This window comes from Macaca thibetana, chromosome 10 (assembly GCF_024542745.1).
Source record: "Macaca thibetana thibetana isolate TM-01 chromosome 10, ASM2454274v1, whole genome shotgun sequence".
NCBI classification, from domain to species: domain Eukaryota; kingdom Metazoa; phylum Chordata; class Mammalia; order Primates; family Cercopithecidae; genus Macaca; species Macaca thibetana.
In genome coordinates this window covers 22,880,094-22,897,078 of record NC_065587.1, presented here as the reverse complement: position 1 = coordinate 22,897,078, position 16,985 = coordinate 22,880,094, and the positions used below count along the sequence as shown (strand labels likewise).

Genomic DNA, 16,985 nt, shown 5'->3' with positions numbered 1-16,985 from the left:
CCAGTTTTTGCTGGCGATTCTCTAGAAGGACCCCCAACCAAGCTGAGGTTCTCTCTTGCTTATTCCTTGTCCAGTCTTCTGTGAGAGACCGGGAGTGTGTCACAGGGCACTAGAGGGAAGTTGCAGAGACCTGAGGGTGGGCTCTGGCCCTGTTGTGCTCCTCTCTTTAGAATAAGGAGACTTACTTCTTTGTCCTCTGTTTTGGCTCTAGTCACTGCTCTCTGGACAATAAGAAAGTCCCTCTCCACACTGTGTCACACACAGATATAATGTGGAAAATTAAAGACCTAGGATGCTTGTTGTACCAATGGTGGCTTACAGAAGTCAGGAAACTTCTCTGGGGTACTGGCCCTAAATGACTCTGGATGGGTGCACCTTACTTAATACCAAGGCACTCCGTGTAGTCCAGGATCCAGGATGCAGTCAAAAGCCTGTCCTGTTCTTCCTTCTCTTTTCTACAGCAAATGTGATCTGCTGACTGCCCCAGGTCCAGTCACATACACACATACCATATATACATACCACACACAAACACACACATACAAATACAACTCTGCACACACAAATACTTACATACATTCCCACAGAACCTCCCCCCACCCACACACAGACACTTACATGCATGTGCTGGCCTACCAGTCCTCAGCGTCACTCCCAAAGGATAGGGCTGCTACTCTGCCCTCTGGGGCTCACACCAAGGTCAGGGTGCTACCCAAGAGAAGGGTCTTTGTTTTTCATTCAATAGTGGTGCTTACCCTGAGTTCAAAATGCAAATGTGTTTTCTGCCAATAGGCAAGAAGAAAAATAGTGATTGCAGAGACCTCAAAAATGACAGCAGAACAAAGACCAATTCCTGAAGTGGCAAGGGAGAAAAACCTAAAGCCAAGTCGCACTTGACTTGCATTAGCTACAGTGGCCTCACTGCCAAATCAGTCCAGCAAACCACCCAGGAACAAAGGGGCCAAGGAATCCATAAAATCACTGAGCTAGAGAGCCCCTGGAGAGAGGAGCCCTTACTGCTCCAGCACACAAGGCCCTACACACACGGTTGCTTCCATGTCACCTCTGTTGGCTCCAGGGTACGAGCACTCTGCAAATGCTAGCCACTATCAGCAATCTGCAGAAACGCCACTTCTAGCTGCTCTGTTCAGTCACAAGCCAGTGCACCTCTTAGCCCAGATCCCTGGCCATATGTGGGACAGAGAGGGAGGCCTGGAACCCCACAGCAGAGCAGGGACAGGCTGGCAGGAAAGCTGCAAGGCATGTTTTGGCACCCGTTCATGGGCAGACCTCCCTCCTCTCTGGCCTATGTGTGCTGAGCTATAAGATGTGAGGGAAGTTTGCACTGTTTTAACAGGGATACCTTTGCCTCCATGGTTCCCTCAGCTGCAGCTCCACTCTCTTGTGGATGAAGGCCAGAACCCCGCTTCCTGGCTTCTGAGAGAGGCACTAGAGAACACGCAGTGTTGCAAACTTACCTGGGCCTTAAGGGCTCACTGCATTGAAGTGAGAAGAATGCCGGCTATTTCCCTCATCCAAAGGGTCGGGATTGGAAGAGTCTGCAGAGACCCCTTCAACTCCTTTGCTTTTCTGAGGGTGGGACTGGGTTGGGTCAGACCTTGCCAATGGAGCTGGGTGCAAGCTCAGGGCTGTGGGCCTTGCTGCTCCCCACTCAGTCCTCAGGGCTGGGCACAATACTCAGCCTGGCTGGGGACGGAGATTGTGTTGTATAAGTGAACCAACAAATTAATCTACAGTACTGTGCTCACTGGAGTTATTGCAGGGCTGCTCCAAAGGACAGAAACCATCTTTCCAAAATGTGCACTCCACCATTCAAAATGCACACCAACCCAAAGCCCAGGGTTGATTACCTAGGGCCCTAGATATACCTGGCTCGACCCTTTTCTTCCATAGAGCTGAGGTCCTGGGGGAACTGGTTCCTGACTGCTAGAGTGTCTGCAAGCAGGTCACCATGGATGCCTGACCGCCTGCTTTGGCAGCTCTCTCATGTGAAGGACTTGAGGTAGGAAGGGAAGAAGGATGGGGGAAGCTACAACCCAAGGTGGCCAATAGCTGCTGCATAGGCACATAGACATCTCATCCCTTCCAAAGTTTCTCTACCCACGTTAAGAATTTAAGTTTAGCACTATTCTTCCCACTTTATTCAAAACAACAGAAACCCACCAGTTGTACAGTGTCTTCCACATATTAAGTCGGTCAGTGTGTTATTTATACATTGGCTCCATTATTCCCACATTACAGGAACCCTGCAGGGTAAGAAGCCATCCCCATTTCACAGATGACGAGACTGAGACTGACAGAGGTGAAACTGCCTCCTAGTGTCCTACAGCTGGTGTGGCAAGGCCAGAGGCTGCACTCTGAGCTCTTCACACTCTAGTTTATCACCACAGCTTGCATCACCTGGCAGAGGTGTCACCTGCCTTCACTGGCTGAGAAGTTGGCAGAGCAAGAACATGCATCCAGGCCCAATCCCAGGCCTCCGCAAACCTGGTGGATCCCTACATGAAACCAAAAGCCATAAGGGACACCTGTGAAGGTGGCTGGGAAGAAGGAACTAGGCGTGAACTAGCTTGAAGTTCTGGCCTCCTTACAACCAGGCTGCCAGCTCCTACATCCCCTGTCCTTGGCTCCCTTCCCACTCAACTCAGCCCTGGGAAAGTCAACACACATTTGTCACTCTGACAGCACAATAATGAGAGGAAACCAGGGCCTGGAGTAGGAACAGACAGGGCACACAATGCCCTGCACAGCAGGGCTGCCAAGCAGAGAGACTGCCTCCCACCCAGTGCATAGTCACTTCCCACCTGTGTTCTAGGGTCAACCAGCTGCCCTTTAAAGGCAGGCCCTCAGGCTGTGGCAGGGACCTAGGGAGTCTGTGATGTCTTTCCAAAGAGGTCTATCAAAATGTACTCCTAGGTTGTTGCCAGGCAACCAAACACAGTGGGACAGGTGTCCCTCAACCCCAACTGTCTGCTCTGTTTACCTGGACCCAGCTCGGGTATCACTCCTAAGAAAAAGATGAAGAGGTGTGCTGGCTTGGAAATTTCAAACTCGATTCATCTTAAAGCCATTAAGAACTATTTGGTCAAGTGACAGGGAACTGAGGTCTTGGCACAGATGGGTGAGCCTGGGTCTGGATGAGTGCATTCCTAGGCCCAGTTTCTCCTTCCAACAGCACCAGCATTCTCACTCTCCCTGACCTCCCTGAATCTCAGGCCAGGAAGTCAATGCAGGTACCCACGAGTTACCTGCAGAAGCTAGCAAAGAAGTATGTGAAGTTACTCTGGCTTCTGCTTGATGTTTGGAAAGTCAGCTCTGAGGCTATGTGAAGAAGCAGCCGACTGTCCCCTGGGACTCCCATCCCAGCCAAATGAGGGTTGTCACGTCAAGCCTGTCACTGTTTTCTCACTTGAGCTGGAGATGCTGCTGTGAAGCAGAGGCTCTGACGGGCATGGGACTGTGGAAGCATCACGCTTGCTGCTGCAAATGCATGACATGAGCCAGAAGCCTAACCAGCCGGAAGGAACATCCACTAAAAGCACATTATCTGTGCTCAGAGCACCCTGCCCTGCACTGGACCTAGGGAAAGCACCCTACACGCACCTGTTAAAGAGGTTATTGCGGCGAACCATCCGCAGAAAGCCAGTGGGGTCAGTGACCGAGTTGAGTTTGTTGTTCATCTCTTCAAATTGCTGGTCCATGATGTCTCCCGCTTCACTCTCTGTCTCACTGCTGGCACAGGCCCTGCAGGAAAAATTGCAGAAAAAGCCAATCAGAGACAGGAAGCGCTGAGCTATGGAAGTCAGCTCTGAGGTCCTGTGCCATTCTGTCACCAAACGATCCTCTAGTACCATTGCCTCCAGATGTCAGCATTACCCTACTCCCTCCTCAGTGTCCCTGAGGCCCTCTTCCTGAACTTCTTTTGTCCACTGCTTCTCCAGATGAACTCTGGTTGGTTGTTTATGGGCTGTCACCCCCCACTCTGCTGTGAACTCTCTACAGGCAGGAGCTGTGCCTGAATAAGAATTGTATTCCAAGCATCTGGCATATGCATGACAGACTAGGTGAGGTGCTGTCTGTGATGGGCTGGCCACACACTCTTCCCAGAGTAGAGCTGAGGCAAGTGCAGCTGTGAGGCAATCCTCCCTGCACAAGCTGCAGTCCAGTCCATTTCAGAAACAGTAACTAAGTACCTACATCGTGTTGAGTACTGTCCTAGGCAAGGGGGACATGCAGCCTAAAATGGCATTTTCCAGATGAGGGGACAAACATGCTGACAAGTGGCTGCAATGCTAGTAGGGCAGGCACTGCTGGAAACGCAAACGTGAGAACTGCTGCTGATTTGGCCCATTTTCCAAGCTCAGCATGAGGAGGTGACCATTTTTTAATTAATAAATTCATATTTCCCCTATGACAGCCTTTAACAGAACATCTCACAATGTGTTTTAAGTAAACAAAAATACCCAGGAGTACCTTGATTCATCAGCATGATTAAAATGGCAAAAGGCTTAATAAATGTAAAAGCCATGCACTGTGCCCTGATGAGACACGGACAGCCAGGCCGTGGCTAATGTGTCTGTGGAAGCACTGCCGGCCTGCAGTCATCCTCCTCCATGCCACACCATGCCTCCCAACCAACTGAGGCTCACAAAGGCGCATGTCTATGTTGAGCCCTCACCTATCCTAGGCATCAGGAACACATTCAGACTTTGCTGAGATGCTTTGCTGAGATGCTTACTGATACCTCGCCCACAGGAAAACTACTTTCAGACCTTCCTGCTAAGGACTGGCATAAAGAAGTGGAGGGCACCAGGGCACTGCAGGCAGCAGTCAGTCACTAGCCCCTCATGTGCTAAGCAGGTGGGACTCTGGAAAGGCGCAGACCACCTGTCGCTAAGAGGAATAAGGCTTGGTGCATAGAGATTTGGGTTTAAGGCAAACATGACCCACTTCAAATGGCCAAGCTGGTGACACCTGTGACAGAGAAGGGAAATAAGCCCCTCACCAGCTCATTCTGGGGGGCAAATGAGACATGGCATGTAAAGCTGCTATGCAAACTTGAATGCTCTATGTGAACACCAACCCTGGTGTAAGGGCTAAATTTATGTCAACGTGACTGGGCTGCAGGGTGCCCAGATATTTGGTTAAACATTATTTGGGGTATGTTTGTGAAGGCATTTCTAGATGAGATTACCGTTTAAGCTGGTAGACTGAGTAAAGTAGACTGCCCTCCCCAGCGTGAGTGGGCCGCATCTGCTTATCCATTGAAGGCCTGGATAGAGCAAAAAAGTAGAGAAAGAGAAAATGTGCTCTTTCTGTGCTGTCACCAACCTAAGGCATCAATCTTTTGCCTTCAGGCTTGGACTTGAACTGAAACTTACACCACTGGCTTTCCTGGGTCTCCAGCTTGCTGCAGCAGATCCTGGGGCTTCTCAGTCTCCATAACCACATGAACGAATTCCTTATAATAAGTTTCCTTTATCTCTTTATAAAAATAAATAAATATACATACAAGCACATCCTATTTATATCTACGTGTTGTGTGTGTGTGTGTGTGTGATCTTTTATTGGTTCTGTTTCTCTGGAAAACCCAGATAAAAACATCTAGTAATTATCTCAGAACCACACTGATGACTGGTAAAGTCCTGGCTATTGGCCTGCTTTTGTTCCCAGCCTTCACAGTCTGGAACTGGCTCTTTAACCATAGTGCAGTACCTGGCATGCAGCAGCTATGCAGTGGGGAATTGCTGAATGAATGAATGACCTATGCTGGAGAGAATTTTACAATGTGCCAAGTATTTTTACACAGATTTAATTTTATCTCTATGACAACTCTGTGAGGTAGGTCTTATTATCTCTGTCTTATATCTAAGGTGACAGAGGTTCGGAGAATCCAAGGAACTGGGCTAAAAAGTATTAATTAGGTGGTAGAGCTGAGTCTGAGTCCAGCTCAGATCTGTGGCACTCACTGACCTCCCTCCCCCTCCCCCTAAAAGGCTCTAAGCTTCTCACAGACTCCATGCTTCTCTCCTGGGGTTTGACTTCGACAGGGAGGGGCTGAATATAGCAATTAGGAGAAACCAGGAAACTTCTAGGATCGAAACAAATCACCAAGCTTCCATCATGTTGGACAGCTTTTATTCCTCTCACTGCCTGGTGGACGTCAGCTGAACAGGCAAGCAGGTGAAGACTTGAAAGGCTCCTTTGGGAGCTGAAGGCCCTTCACAGAGACCCTGGTAAATATTACTCAACGAGCTCCTCTGTCCAGGGACACATTTATCATCTGAATGCAACTGCCTGCTTGGAGCTGAGAAATCGGCTTGTCATTCAGCACTTTGCAAAGGGGAGAAGAATTGCCTGGGACCTGTATCAGCCTCCATTATCTTGCAATTCTGTTCTTACTGTCAGCCACAGACTGAGCCCTCAGTATCTCCTGCTTAATGGGGTTGTTTCCTATTTCCTGACCCTTCAAAGTATTAACACTGAAGGGAAAAATAAACAGGCGATGTCATAGATAAAGGGATCTCCCATTTACAAAACAAGCCTCATATCTATATAGTAGGAGTCCCTAGTGCCTTGCTACCAGTTCTCACAGCACACTCACTCTCCTGCACCCATTTCTCTGAGTGACTTTCTAGAGATGGCACATCTGGTCACCATAGGCCCTGATTCAATCCATATTGCTTCAACAATAATTACTGGGTGGGAACCATGTGTAAGAATTATAAGGGCTAAATAGATGAGAGTCACATTATAGCTGCCTTCAAGGTGCGTACTATCTGGTATGACTAATATCCTTTAGTTCTTCCTTATTACTAGCCAATCCCTTTTACTCCAATCTCTGTTCAAATTATTGTGTGGTTTCTTATTCTTGCTTTGATACTGACTGATATATACTGAATGTTAATTTAAAAAACAAAATAAATCCTATTACCAAATCCTGGGAGGAAGTCAGGAAAGTAAGATAAGCTTTGGTGCCCCTCACTCATTGATGAGGTCATTAGCCTGACCAATCCTCAAAAATTCACTGTGCAACCAGTACATCCAAGACACTCAGCCGGGGCTGGGATTACTCAAAGGAAGAACACTTCTGCCCTGAGAAGCTGCTAGATAGGCACACTAATCTCTGCAACATGAAAAATAAATTACTACATAGTAGCACATGTATGTATATAGAGAGATTGAATGAGCAATCAGTACAGGATAAGCAGGGGAGAGAGCAAGAAAAGAAAGAGAGGAGGAGGGAATGAATATGAGAATGTGAATAAACAAACAGTGGCTGTGCAGAAAGAGCCCCTAAAGCATTTAGTCTTACAGCCTGATTTTAGCCACTATTCTGATGGCCATGATCTGAAACGAAGAAACAATAGAGACACATTGGCTTTGCAGACAAAACTGGCAGTCATAGCTCAGCAGAGGATAACTCGAGGGAGAGAGGGCACGTGAGCCGGGTGGCAAGACAGGAAGAGTGGAAAAGGAGGGCACTCCTGGCCCACCAGCTGCTCAGCACTGGCAAGCTAGGGAGGCACCAAAAGCTAAGATTCCGCCTGTCTTTCTTCCCAGTCTGCTTACATTCCACTCCTGCCTAACCAGCTCTGGACCCTTGGCCCTGCCTACCTGTCTTGCCCTCCAGACTTGGCCACACACTCGATTTCTCCTTCCTTCGTGGCTCTCTAGGCATGAGGATTCTGGCTCAGACATCCTTCTTGGGCCCTTTCTACTCCTGGACTCTGGAGGGTAAAAGAGGACTCTGTTCTTGTTCCAGGGGCCTGACTTGGCACTTGCCCATCAGCCAGAGTCCTGCCTGGACCTGACCCTAGTCTTTTGCCTGGAGTCAGGTAGAAGGTTGAGGTCTGGATCATTATGGTCATGGAGAACAGTGAGGGCAAAAGGTCAAAGTCAGTACAAGCTGGCTTAAGCAGAGGGCAGCAAGGTATACCTCCTGGCGAGGGCTGAGAGGGGAGCTGGAGAGAGGGAGCAGTCCAGAGACAGGCAGTAGCTGCTTCATGGTACCTACCTGCCCTGCTAGCATCTGTTCCAGGGACTCTGTGAGAAGCCCAGATCCTGCCTGCTCTGGGGAATATAAATCATGCCGTCACCAGAGGCAGGCTCCAAAATGCTGTTCACATGCAGCTTTCCCCAGAGAGATGGAAATGGCTCATGAATCAAGCATCTCAGAGCTGTGCCAGAGCTCATCCTGTTCTTGGGGACATGGCTTGGCAAGAGGCTCCAGATAGGATTTTCATTTGCAAGCATGGCCACCTGATCTCTCCAAGAACATGCTTGCTCTCTGTCATTCCCCTGACAGTTGCAACTGAAGCTCCACAAGGCACACTTTTATTTATGTCTCAACATCCTTTTACTACCTCATTCTGTCTCCATTCCCCGCCCCGCTCCAGGCTTCTTGTGCACTGATAACCAGTTACTTGCCAAAGACCAACCAATTGCAATCCTGAAGCTGGAAACGACAGGCGAGAAACTCCATCTTCAGTTTCCTGTGCACAGGGCAGTGAGACAGCTCCTACACCGCTGGCCCCATGCCTGATGGGAGCAGATCAAAGGCAGCAAAACACTCCTTTTTTCAAAGCGAGGATCTTTTTGCAATTGGTAAAACTTCAGAAAGCAAGAGTTAGTGCATTTGCAGCTACTTCCTATAATCATTTTTTTGCCTTCTGATTCTGAGAGGCCAGGTCTAACTGTGCCAGTACCCTATGTTGGGGATTCTACAACCAGGAAGCAGAGGGTATCTTGGAGATCTGAAAAGGTGCACAGATGACAATACCATGCACACTTACTAGGTTTTGCATGGGCTGATGTGCCAACAGCTGAAAAGGCCCACCCATTTTTCCCAGTAGCCACTTAGCAAGAGCACCAGAAAATGAAGACATGAGACTTTTGGGAACTCAAGATTTCTGAGACCTTTGAAACTTTCCCATGTGACTTACTTACCAGTTCCTGTCTATTTTTTCTTACTAACAATTCGTAAACTTTTAAGATGAAAAGAGCCTGGACTAAAAAAAAAAGCAATTTAGTTGCAATCTTAGTCTCTGATAAAACAGACTTTAAACCAACAAAGATCAAAAGAGACAAAGAAGGTCCACTACATAAATGGTAAAGGGATCAAGTCAACAAGAAGAGCTAACTATCCTAAATATATATGCACCCAATACAGGAGCATCCAGATTCATAAAGCAAGTCCTTAGAGACCTACAAAGAGACTTAGACTCCCACACAATAATAATGGGAAACTTTAACACCCCTCTGTCAATATTAGACAGATCAATGAGACAGAAGGTTAACAAGGATATCCAGGACTTGAACTCAGCTCTGGACCAAGTGGACCTAATAGACATCTAGAGAACTCTCCACCCCAAATCAATAGAATATACACTCTTCTCAGCACCACATCACACTTATTCTAAAATTGACCACATAGTTGGTAGTAAAACACTCCTCAGCAAATGTAAAAGAACAGAAATCACAACAAACTGTCTCTCAGACCACAGTGCAATCAAATTAGAACTCAGGATTAATAAACTCACTCAAAACCGCATAACTACATGGAAACTGAACAACCTGCTCCGGAATGACTACTGGGTACACAACGAAATGAAGGCAGAAATAAAGATGTTCTTTGAAACCAGTGAGAGCAAAGACACAACGTACCAGAATCTCTGGGACACATTTAAAGCAGTGTGTAGAGGGAAATTTATAGCACCAAATGACCACAAGAGAAAGTAGGAGAAATCTAAAATCGACACCCTAACATCACAATGAAAAGAACTAGAGAAGCAAGAGCAAACACATTCAAAAGCTAGCAGAAGGTAAGAAATAACTAAGATCAGAGCAGAACTGAAGGAGATAGAGAAACAAAAAACCCTTCAAAAAATCAATGAATCCAGGAGCCGGTTTTCTGAAAAGATCAACAAAATAGATAGACCACTAGCAAGACTAATAAAGAAGAAAAGAGAGAAGAATCAAGTAGATGCAATAAAAAATGATAAAGGGGATATCACCACGATCCCACAGAAATACAAACTACCATGAGAGAATACTATAAACACCTCTATGCAAATAAACTAGAAAATCTAGAAGAAATGGATAAATTCCTGGACACATACACTCTCCCAAAACTAAACCAGGAAGAAGTTGAATCCCTAAATAGATCAATAACAGGTTCTGAAATTGAGGCAATAACTAATAGCCTACCAACCAAAAAAAGTCCAGGACCAGACGAATTCACAGCTGAATTCTACCAGAGGTACGAAGAGGAGCTGGTACCATTCCTTCTGAAACTATTTCAATCAATAGAAAAAGAGGTAATCCCAGCACTTTTGGAGGCTGAGACGGGTGGATCACGAGGTCAGGAAATCGAGACCATCCTGGCTAACCCAGTGAAACCCCGTCTCTACTAAAAAAAAAAACACACAAAAAACTAGCCAGACGAGGTGGTGGGCACCTGTAGTCCCAGCTACTCGGGAGGCTGAGGCAGGAGAATGGCGTAAACCCGGGAGGTGGAGCTTGCAGTGAGCTGAGATCCGGCCACCACACTCCAACCTGGGCAACAGAGCGAGACTCTGTCTCAAAAAGAAAAAAAAAAAAAAGACGGAATTCTCCCTAACTCATTTTATGAGGCCAGCATCGTCCTGATAGCAAAGCGTGGTAGAGACAACAAAAAAAGAGAATTTTAGGCCAATATCCCTAATGAACATCGATGTGAAAATCCTCAATAAAATACTGGCAAACCGAATCCAGCAGCACATCAAAAAGCTTATCCACCATGATCAAGTCGGCTTCATCCCTAGGATGCAAGGCTGGTTCAACATATGTAAATCAATAATTGTAATCCATCACATAAACAGAACCAATGACAAAAACCACATGATTATTTCAGCAGATGCAGAAAAGGCCTTCGACAAAATTCAACAGCCCTTCGTGCTAAAAACTCTCAATAAACTAGGTACTGATGGAACATATCTCAAAATAATAAGAGCTATTTATGACAAACCCACAGCCAATACCATACTGAATGGGCAAAAACTGGAAGCATTCCCTTAGAAAACTGGCACAAGAAAAGGATGCCCTCTCTCACCACTCCTATTCAACATAGTGTTGGAAGTTCGCCTAGGGCAGTCAAGCAAGAGAAAGAAATAAAGGATACTCAATTAGGAAAAGAGGAAGTCAAATTGTCTCTGAGGATGACATGATTGTATATTTAGAAAACCCCATCGTCTCAGCCCAAAATTTCCTTAAGCTGATAAGCAACTTCAGCAAAGTCTCAGGATACAAAATCAACGTGCAAAAATCACAAGCATTCCTCTACACCAATAATAGACAGAGAGCCAAATCTTGAGTGAACTCCCATTCACAATTACTACAAAGAGAATAAAATACCTAGGAATCCAGCTTACAAGGGATATGAAGGACCTCTTCAAGGAGAACTACAAACCACTGCTCAATGAAATAAAGGAGGACACAAACAAATGGAAGAACATTCTATGCTCATGGATAGGAAGAATCAATATCATGAAAATGGCCATACTGCCCAAGCTAATTTATAGGTTCAATGCTATCCCCATCAAGCTACCACTGACTTTCTTCACAGAATTGGAAAAAACTACTTTAAAGTTCATATGGAACCAAAAAAGAGCCTGCATAGCCAAGACGATCCTAAGCAAAAAGAACAAACTGGAGTCATCAAGCTACCTGACTTCAAACTATACTGCAAGGCTACAAAACCAAAACAGCATGGTGCTGGTACCAAAACAGAGATATAGACCAACGGAACAGAACAGAGCCCTCAGAAATAACACCACATATCTACAACCACCTGATCTTTGACAAACCTGACAAAAACAAGCAATGGGGAAAAGATTCACTATTTAATAAATGGTGCTGGGAAAACTGGCCAGCCATATGTAGAAAGCTGAACCTGGATCCCTTCCTTACACCGTATACAAAAATTAACTCAAAATGGATTAAAGACTTAAATGTAAGACCTTAAAACCTTTATGATACCATAAAGACCTTTATGACACCATAAAACCCTAGAAGAAAACCTGGGCAAAACCATTCAGGACATAGGCATGGGCAAGGACTTCATGACTAAAACACCAAAAGCAATGGCAACAAAAGCCAAAATAGACAAATGGGATCTAATTAAACTAAAGAGATTCTGCACAGCAAAAGAAACTATCATCAAAGTGAACAGGCATCTTACACAATGGGAGAAAATCTTTGCAATCTACCCATCTGACAAAAGGCTAATATCCAGAATCTACAAAGAACTTAAATTTACAAGAAAAAACAAACAACCTCATCGAAAAGTGGACAAAGGATATGAACAGACACTTCTCAAAAGAAGACATTTATGCAGCCAACAGACATATGAAAAAATGCTCATCATTACTGGTCATTAGAAAAATGCAAATCAAAACCACAATGAGATACCATCTTATGCCAGTAAGAATGGCAATCATTAAAAAGTCAGGAAACAACAGATACTGGAGGGGATGTGGAGAAATAGGAATGCTTTTACACTGTTGGTGGGAGTGTAAATTAGTTCAACCATTGTGGAAGACAGTGTGGCGATTCCTCAAGGATCCACAACTAGAAATACCATTTGACCCAGTGATCCCATTACTGGGTATATACGCAAAGGATTATAAATCACGCTACTATAAATACACATGTACATGTATGTTTACTGCAGCACTATTCACAGTAGCAAAGACTTGGAACCAACCCAAATGTCCAACAATGATAGACTGGATTAAGAAAATGTGACACATATACACCATGGAATACTATGCAGCCATAAAAAAGGATAAGTTCATGTCCTTTACAGAGACATGGATAAAGCTGGAAACCATCATTCTGAGCAAACTATCACAAGGACAGAAAACCAAACACCGCACATTTTCACTCATAGGTGGGAGTTGAACAACAAGAACACATGGACACAGGGTGGGGAACATCATACACTGGGGCCTGTCAGGGGGTGGGGAACTGGGGGAGGGATAGCATTAGGAGAAATACCTAATGTAAATGATGAGTTGATGGGTGCAGCAAACCAACATGGCACATGTATACCTATGTAACAAACCTGCATACTGTGCACATGTGCCCTAGAACTTAAATAAAAGAAAGAAAAGAAAGAAAGAAAGAAAGAAAGAAAGAAAAGAAAGAAAGAAAGAAAGAAAGAAAGAAAGAAAGAAAGAAAGAAAGAAAGAAAGAAAGAAAGAAAGAAAGAAAGAAAAAGAAAAGAGAGCCTGGGTTTCCTTTTAGGAATAGCAAAGAAAGGCTGGGAGACATCCTACTCTATGGGATGTCTCACACAGGAGAAGAACCCAAGAAACAGAGAAGCGATGTGAGTCTTTAAATCAGGAATACAGGCTACACATTGGGGATGAGGAGAAGGAGGCGGTGTAGTAGACAGCTTTGGAGCAAGCTCTGACCACCATAAACATTCTACTTCTAGAAATTGCCTCCCTGGGCCAAGCGCGGTGGCTCACGCCTGTAATCCCAACACTTTGGGAGGCCAAGGCAGGTGGATCATGAAGTCAGGAGTTCAAGATCAGCCTGGCCAAGATGGTAAGACCCCGTCTCTACTAAAAATACAAAAATTAGCCAGGCGTGATGGCGGTCGCCTGTAATACCAGCTATTCGGGATGCTGAGGCAGAGAACTGCTTGAACCCAGGAGGCAGAGGTTGCAGTGAGCCGAGATAATGCCACTGCACTCCAGCCTGGGTAACAGAGCGAGACTCTGTCTCAAAAAAAGGAAAAAAAAAAAAAAAGAAATTGCCTCCCTGATTCACAGAGTCACATATGGTGACCATCCTCCCTGCACTGGTGATTGTATCAGATGTGTATTCCTGCCCTAAGCTTGGCCTATCAGATTCCTTTCCCCAAAATTTGTGTGCTGGAATTCAGGGGAGCTGAATGTAACTTCCTGTGGCTAGTTCTATAGGCTGTGGGTGAGCACAGGAGCCATCCGAGGTGGCTATTTTCCCACTCTGGGATTAGGAGCAGAGAGCAGTTTGCACCTCCAGCTGCAAACTGGAGGTCTGCAGCAGGAGGTGCCAAATAAAGCAGCTGAGCAGTGATGAGAACCAGACTGCCTCCCACAACCTAGGGGTTCCCACAGCTTTCCTTTAGTGTTCCAAGTTTGCCTTGGATTTCATGGGGCTCCTCACCCATATAACCTTATTAGAAATCCCCCTTTCGATTAAGCAAGGTTTGGGGAGGATTGTCGTTGGGAGAGAGGAAGGGCAGGGCGGAGAAGTGTCCTCAGGGACCTGTGTGTCCTCACTGCCCAAAGCCACAGCTGTCTAATTGCTCTGGTATCATTCAAACTTATGGGCACGTTGGACGGTCAGTGGGTAGAGAGAGTATGAGCTGCACACCAGAGCAAGATGTGCTAGAACCATCCATGAGGGTAGAGACAAGTGAAAGCCATTCTTCTCAGAAAATTCCTCCCAGGGGGCCCAATATCATGCCAGAGAAAATGTGGTAACACCAGCACAGTCTCTGAAGTCAAATCCACTAGTTCAAACCCTCTGTAGGGGCTAGCAGTGGGGCCCTTCCAGCATTTGCTGTTGACACTGCCTGGGGCTATGAACAGTTTCTCATCAGAAGGTCAGTCACTATCATACACTCACTGGTCTCTCTGGAAATGCTTATATTTGAATGAGGCTAGATTTAGTTCCTTTCTCTTCTTGTACATCACTCTAGAAATTGCTTTTCTCTGTATCCTCTCAAGGCTATAATTTATACTATTATCTAACAGTTGTAATTTATAGAAAAAACCTTCTGTTGGTCGGAAGGCAAACGATTACATTAACCTGCCGAGAATCTATACACATATGAACACAAAACACACCTATGAACAATCAATGAATTATGTGTGCTTTGGTTGTTAAACTGATGAAAGAATAAAAGTTCTCTTCCGAAACGCTTTCTTAAGACCATCTGAATTTTCTTAAAAAAAAAAAAAAAACACAAAGTCTTCTGGCCTCTGGGATCCAGAACAATTGTGCATTTTTAACTCAGAAGCATTTTTTGTACACATTCTTTTTATCTCATGGCCTGGAATTATCTATTCTATACTTAAGTGTTAAAGGAGAAATACAGATTTACCCTTAGCTTTTCTTTGTTAAAGGAGAATTACAGGTTTTCCCCTAGCTTTTCTTTTTTCAGTAAACACAGTGATCAAATAAATAAAAAGGTTTCACTTCCATTAGCTCAACAGCCCGTGTGTATGAATACACAAAGACTGTAATTGATTGGAAGGCCCCATTACTTGGTGTTTTATTTTTGAAATCTTTGCCGAGAAAGTGTTGGCAATGGAGTTTTCCCCTGACGATGTGACTCTCAAACCCTCTCCTCCACCAATCAGGTTTAATCACATCAATAAGGCTCAACTCAACCAATATGAATGCTGTCTAGTATAGGTTGAGTATCCTTATCTGAAATGCTTGGGACCAGAAGTATTTTGAATTTTTGATCTTTCTGGATTTTGGAATTTTTACCAGCTGAGCATCCCAAATTAAAAAACCTGAAATCTGACATGCTCCAATGAGCATTTCCTCTGAGACTCATGCTGACGCTCTGAAAGTTTTGGATTCTGGAGTATTTTGGATTTTTGAATTTGGGATTCAACCTGTAGTAGAAAGAGCCCAAGGCCTGGAGTCTAGGACACATTCCTTCTGGACATCACCTATGGGACTCAGAGGAAGCAAATCTTTCTTCTTCACAGACAAAATAGAGATAATAGTAGGATTAATGAAATAATGTCAGTGTATATAACACCTATCACATAGAACCTGGCACCTGCTAGGTGCTCAGTAAACTCAACGGACATTTTTCTTTTTCGAATTCTGTGAATGTGTTTTATCTAAGAATTAGACACATACACACTCACATATACAGATATATCTAATAAAGAAAGTCGTACCGGCCAAGTGCGGTGACTCATGTCTGTAATCCCAGCACTTTGGGAGGCCAAGGCAGGTGGATCACTTGAGGTCAGGAGTTCAAGACCAGCCTGGCCAACCTGGTGAAACCTCATCTCCACTAAAAACATAAAAATTAGCCGGGTGTGGTGGCGCGTGCCTGTAATCCCAGTTACTCTGGAGGCAAAGATAGGAGAATTACTTGAATGCAGGAGGTGGAGCTGGAGGTTGCAGCGAGCTGAGAAGGCACCACTGTACTCCAGCCTGGGCAACAGAGCGAAGCTCTGTCTCAAAAACGAAAAGAAAGTCATCCCAACTATAAAGAATCGTTTTGAGACCCAAGCAAGAGCATATGTGAAAGCTCTTTTTAAAAGGCAGACTATACAAATGAAAGTTGTCAGTCATTGTGTTGTTATTAAAAGTACTTAATGAAATTTTTGGCTGTACCAATATTTAGTAGCAATGTGTGTTGCCTTAGTGAAAATGCCATAGGCTAGAAAAAAAATAGTGGTAACTTAATCTACTTTCTTTTAATTCTGAAAGTAAAATATATTTGTGGCAACTACAGTCATATGCCATTTAATAACAGGAACATGTTCTGAGAAACACATCATTAGGCAATTTCATCACTGTGTGAGCATCAGAGAGTGCACGTGCACAAACCTAGCTGAGACAGCCTACTACACACCTAAGCTGCCAGCCTATTGCTCCTAGGCTACAAACCTGTATAGCATGTTATTGTACTGAATACCACAGGCAACTATAACACGATGTTAAGTATTTGTGTATCTAAACATAGAAAAGGTACAGTGTAATATGGTAGTATAATCTCTTAGGATCACCATTGTGTATGACGTTGTTGACTAAAATGTCATTATGTGGTACATGACTATTCAAAATTGATTCTCAAGGTAACCAAGTAAAAAAGTAAAAGCCCCTCTCTCCTCCCACAAAGTGAGCACTACTACCATGGTATACATAGGCTGCCAAATACATAGGCTGTATACATA

The 16,985-nt window shown here is 44.8% G+C and overlaps 1 protein-coding gene across 3 annotated transcripts in view; it reads right to left on the bottom strand.

Annotated features, from left to right (window-relative positions):
- Positions 1-16,985, bottom strand: part of TTC28 (tetratricopeptide repeat domain 28) — a 723,416-nt gene that overhangs the window by 43,996 nt on the left and 662,435 nt on the right. For all 3 annotated transcript variants that reach the window (XM_050806773.1, XM_050806774.1, XM_050806775.1), the window contains one exon: positions 3,625-3,765. In XM_050806773.1, the coding sequence (XP_050662730.1) occupies positions 3,625-3,765 (141 nt within the window). The remainder of the gene's footprint in view (positions 1-3,624; positions 3,766-16,985) is intronic.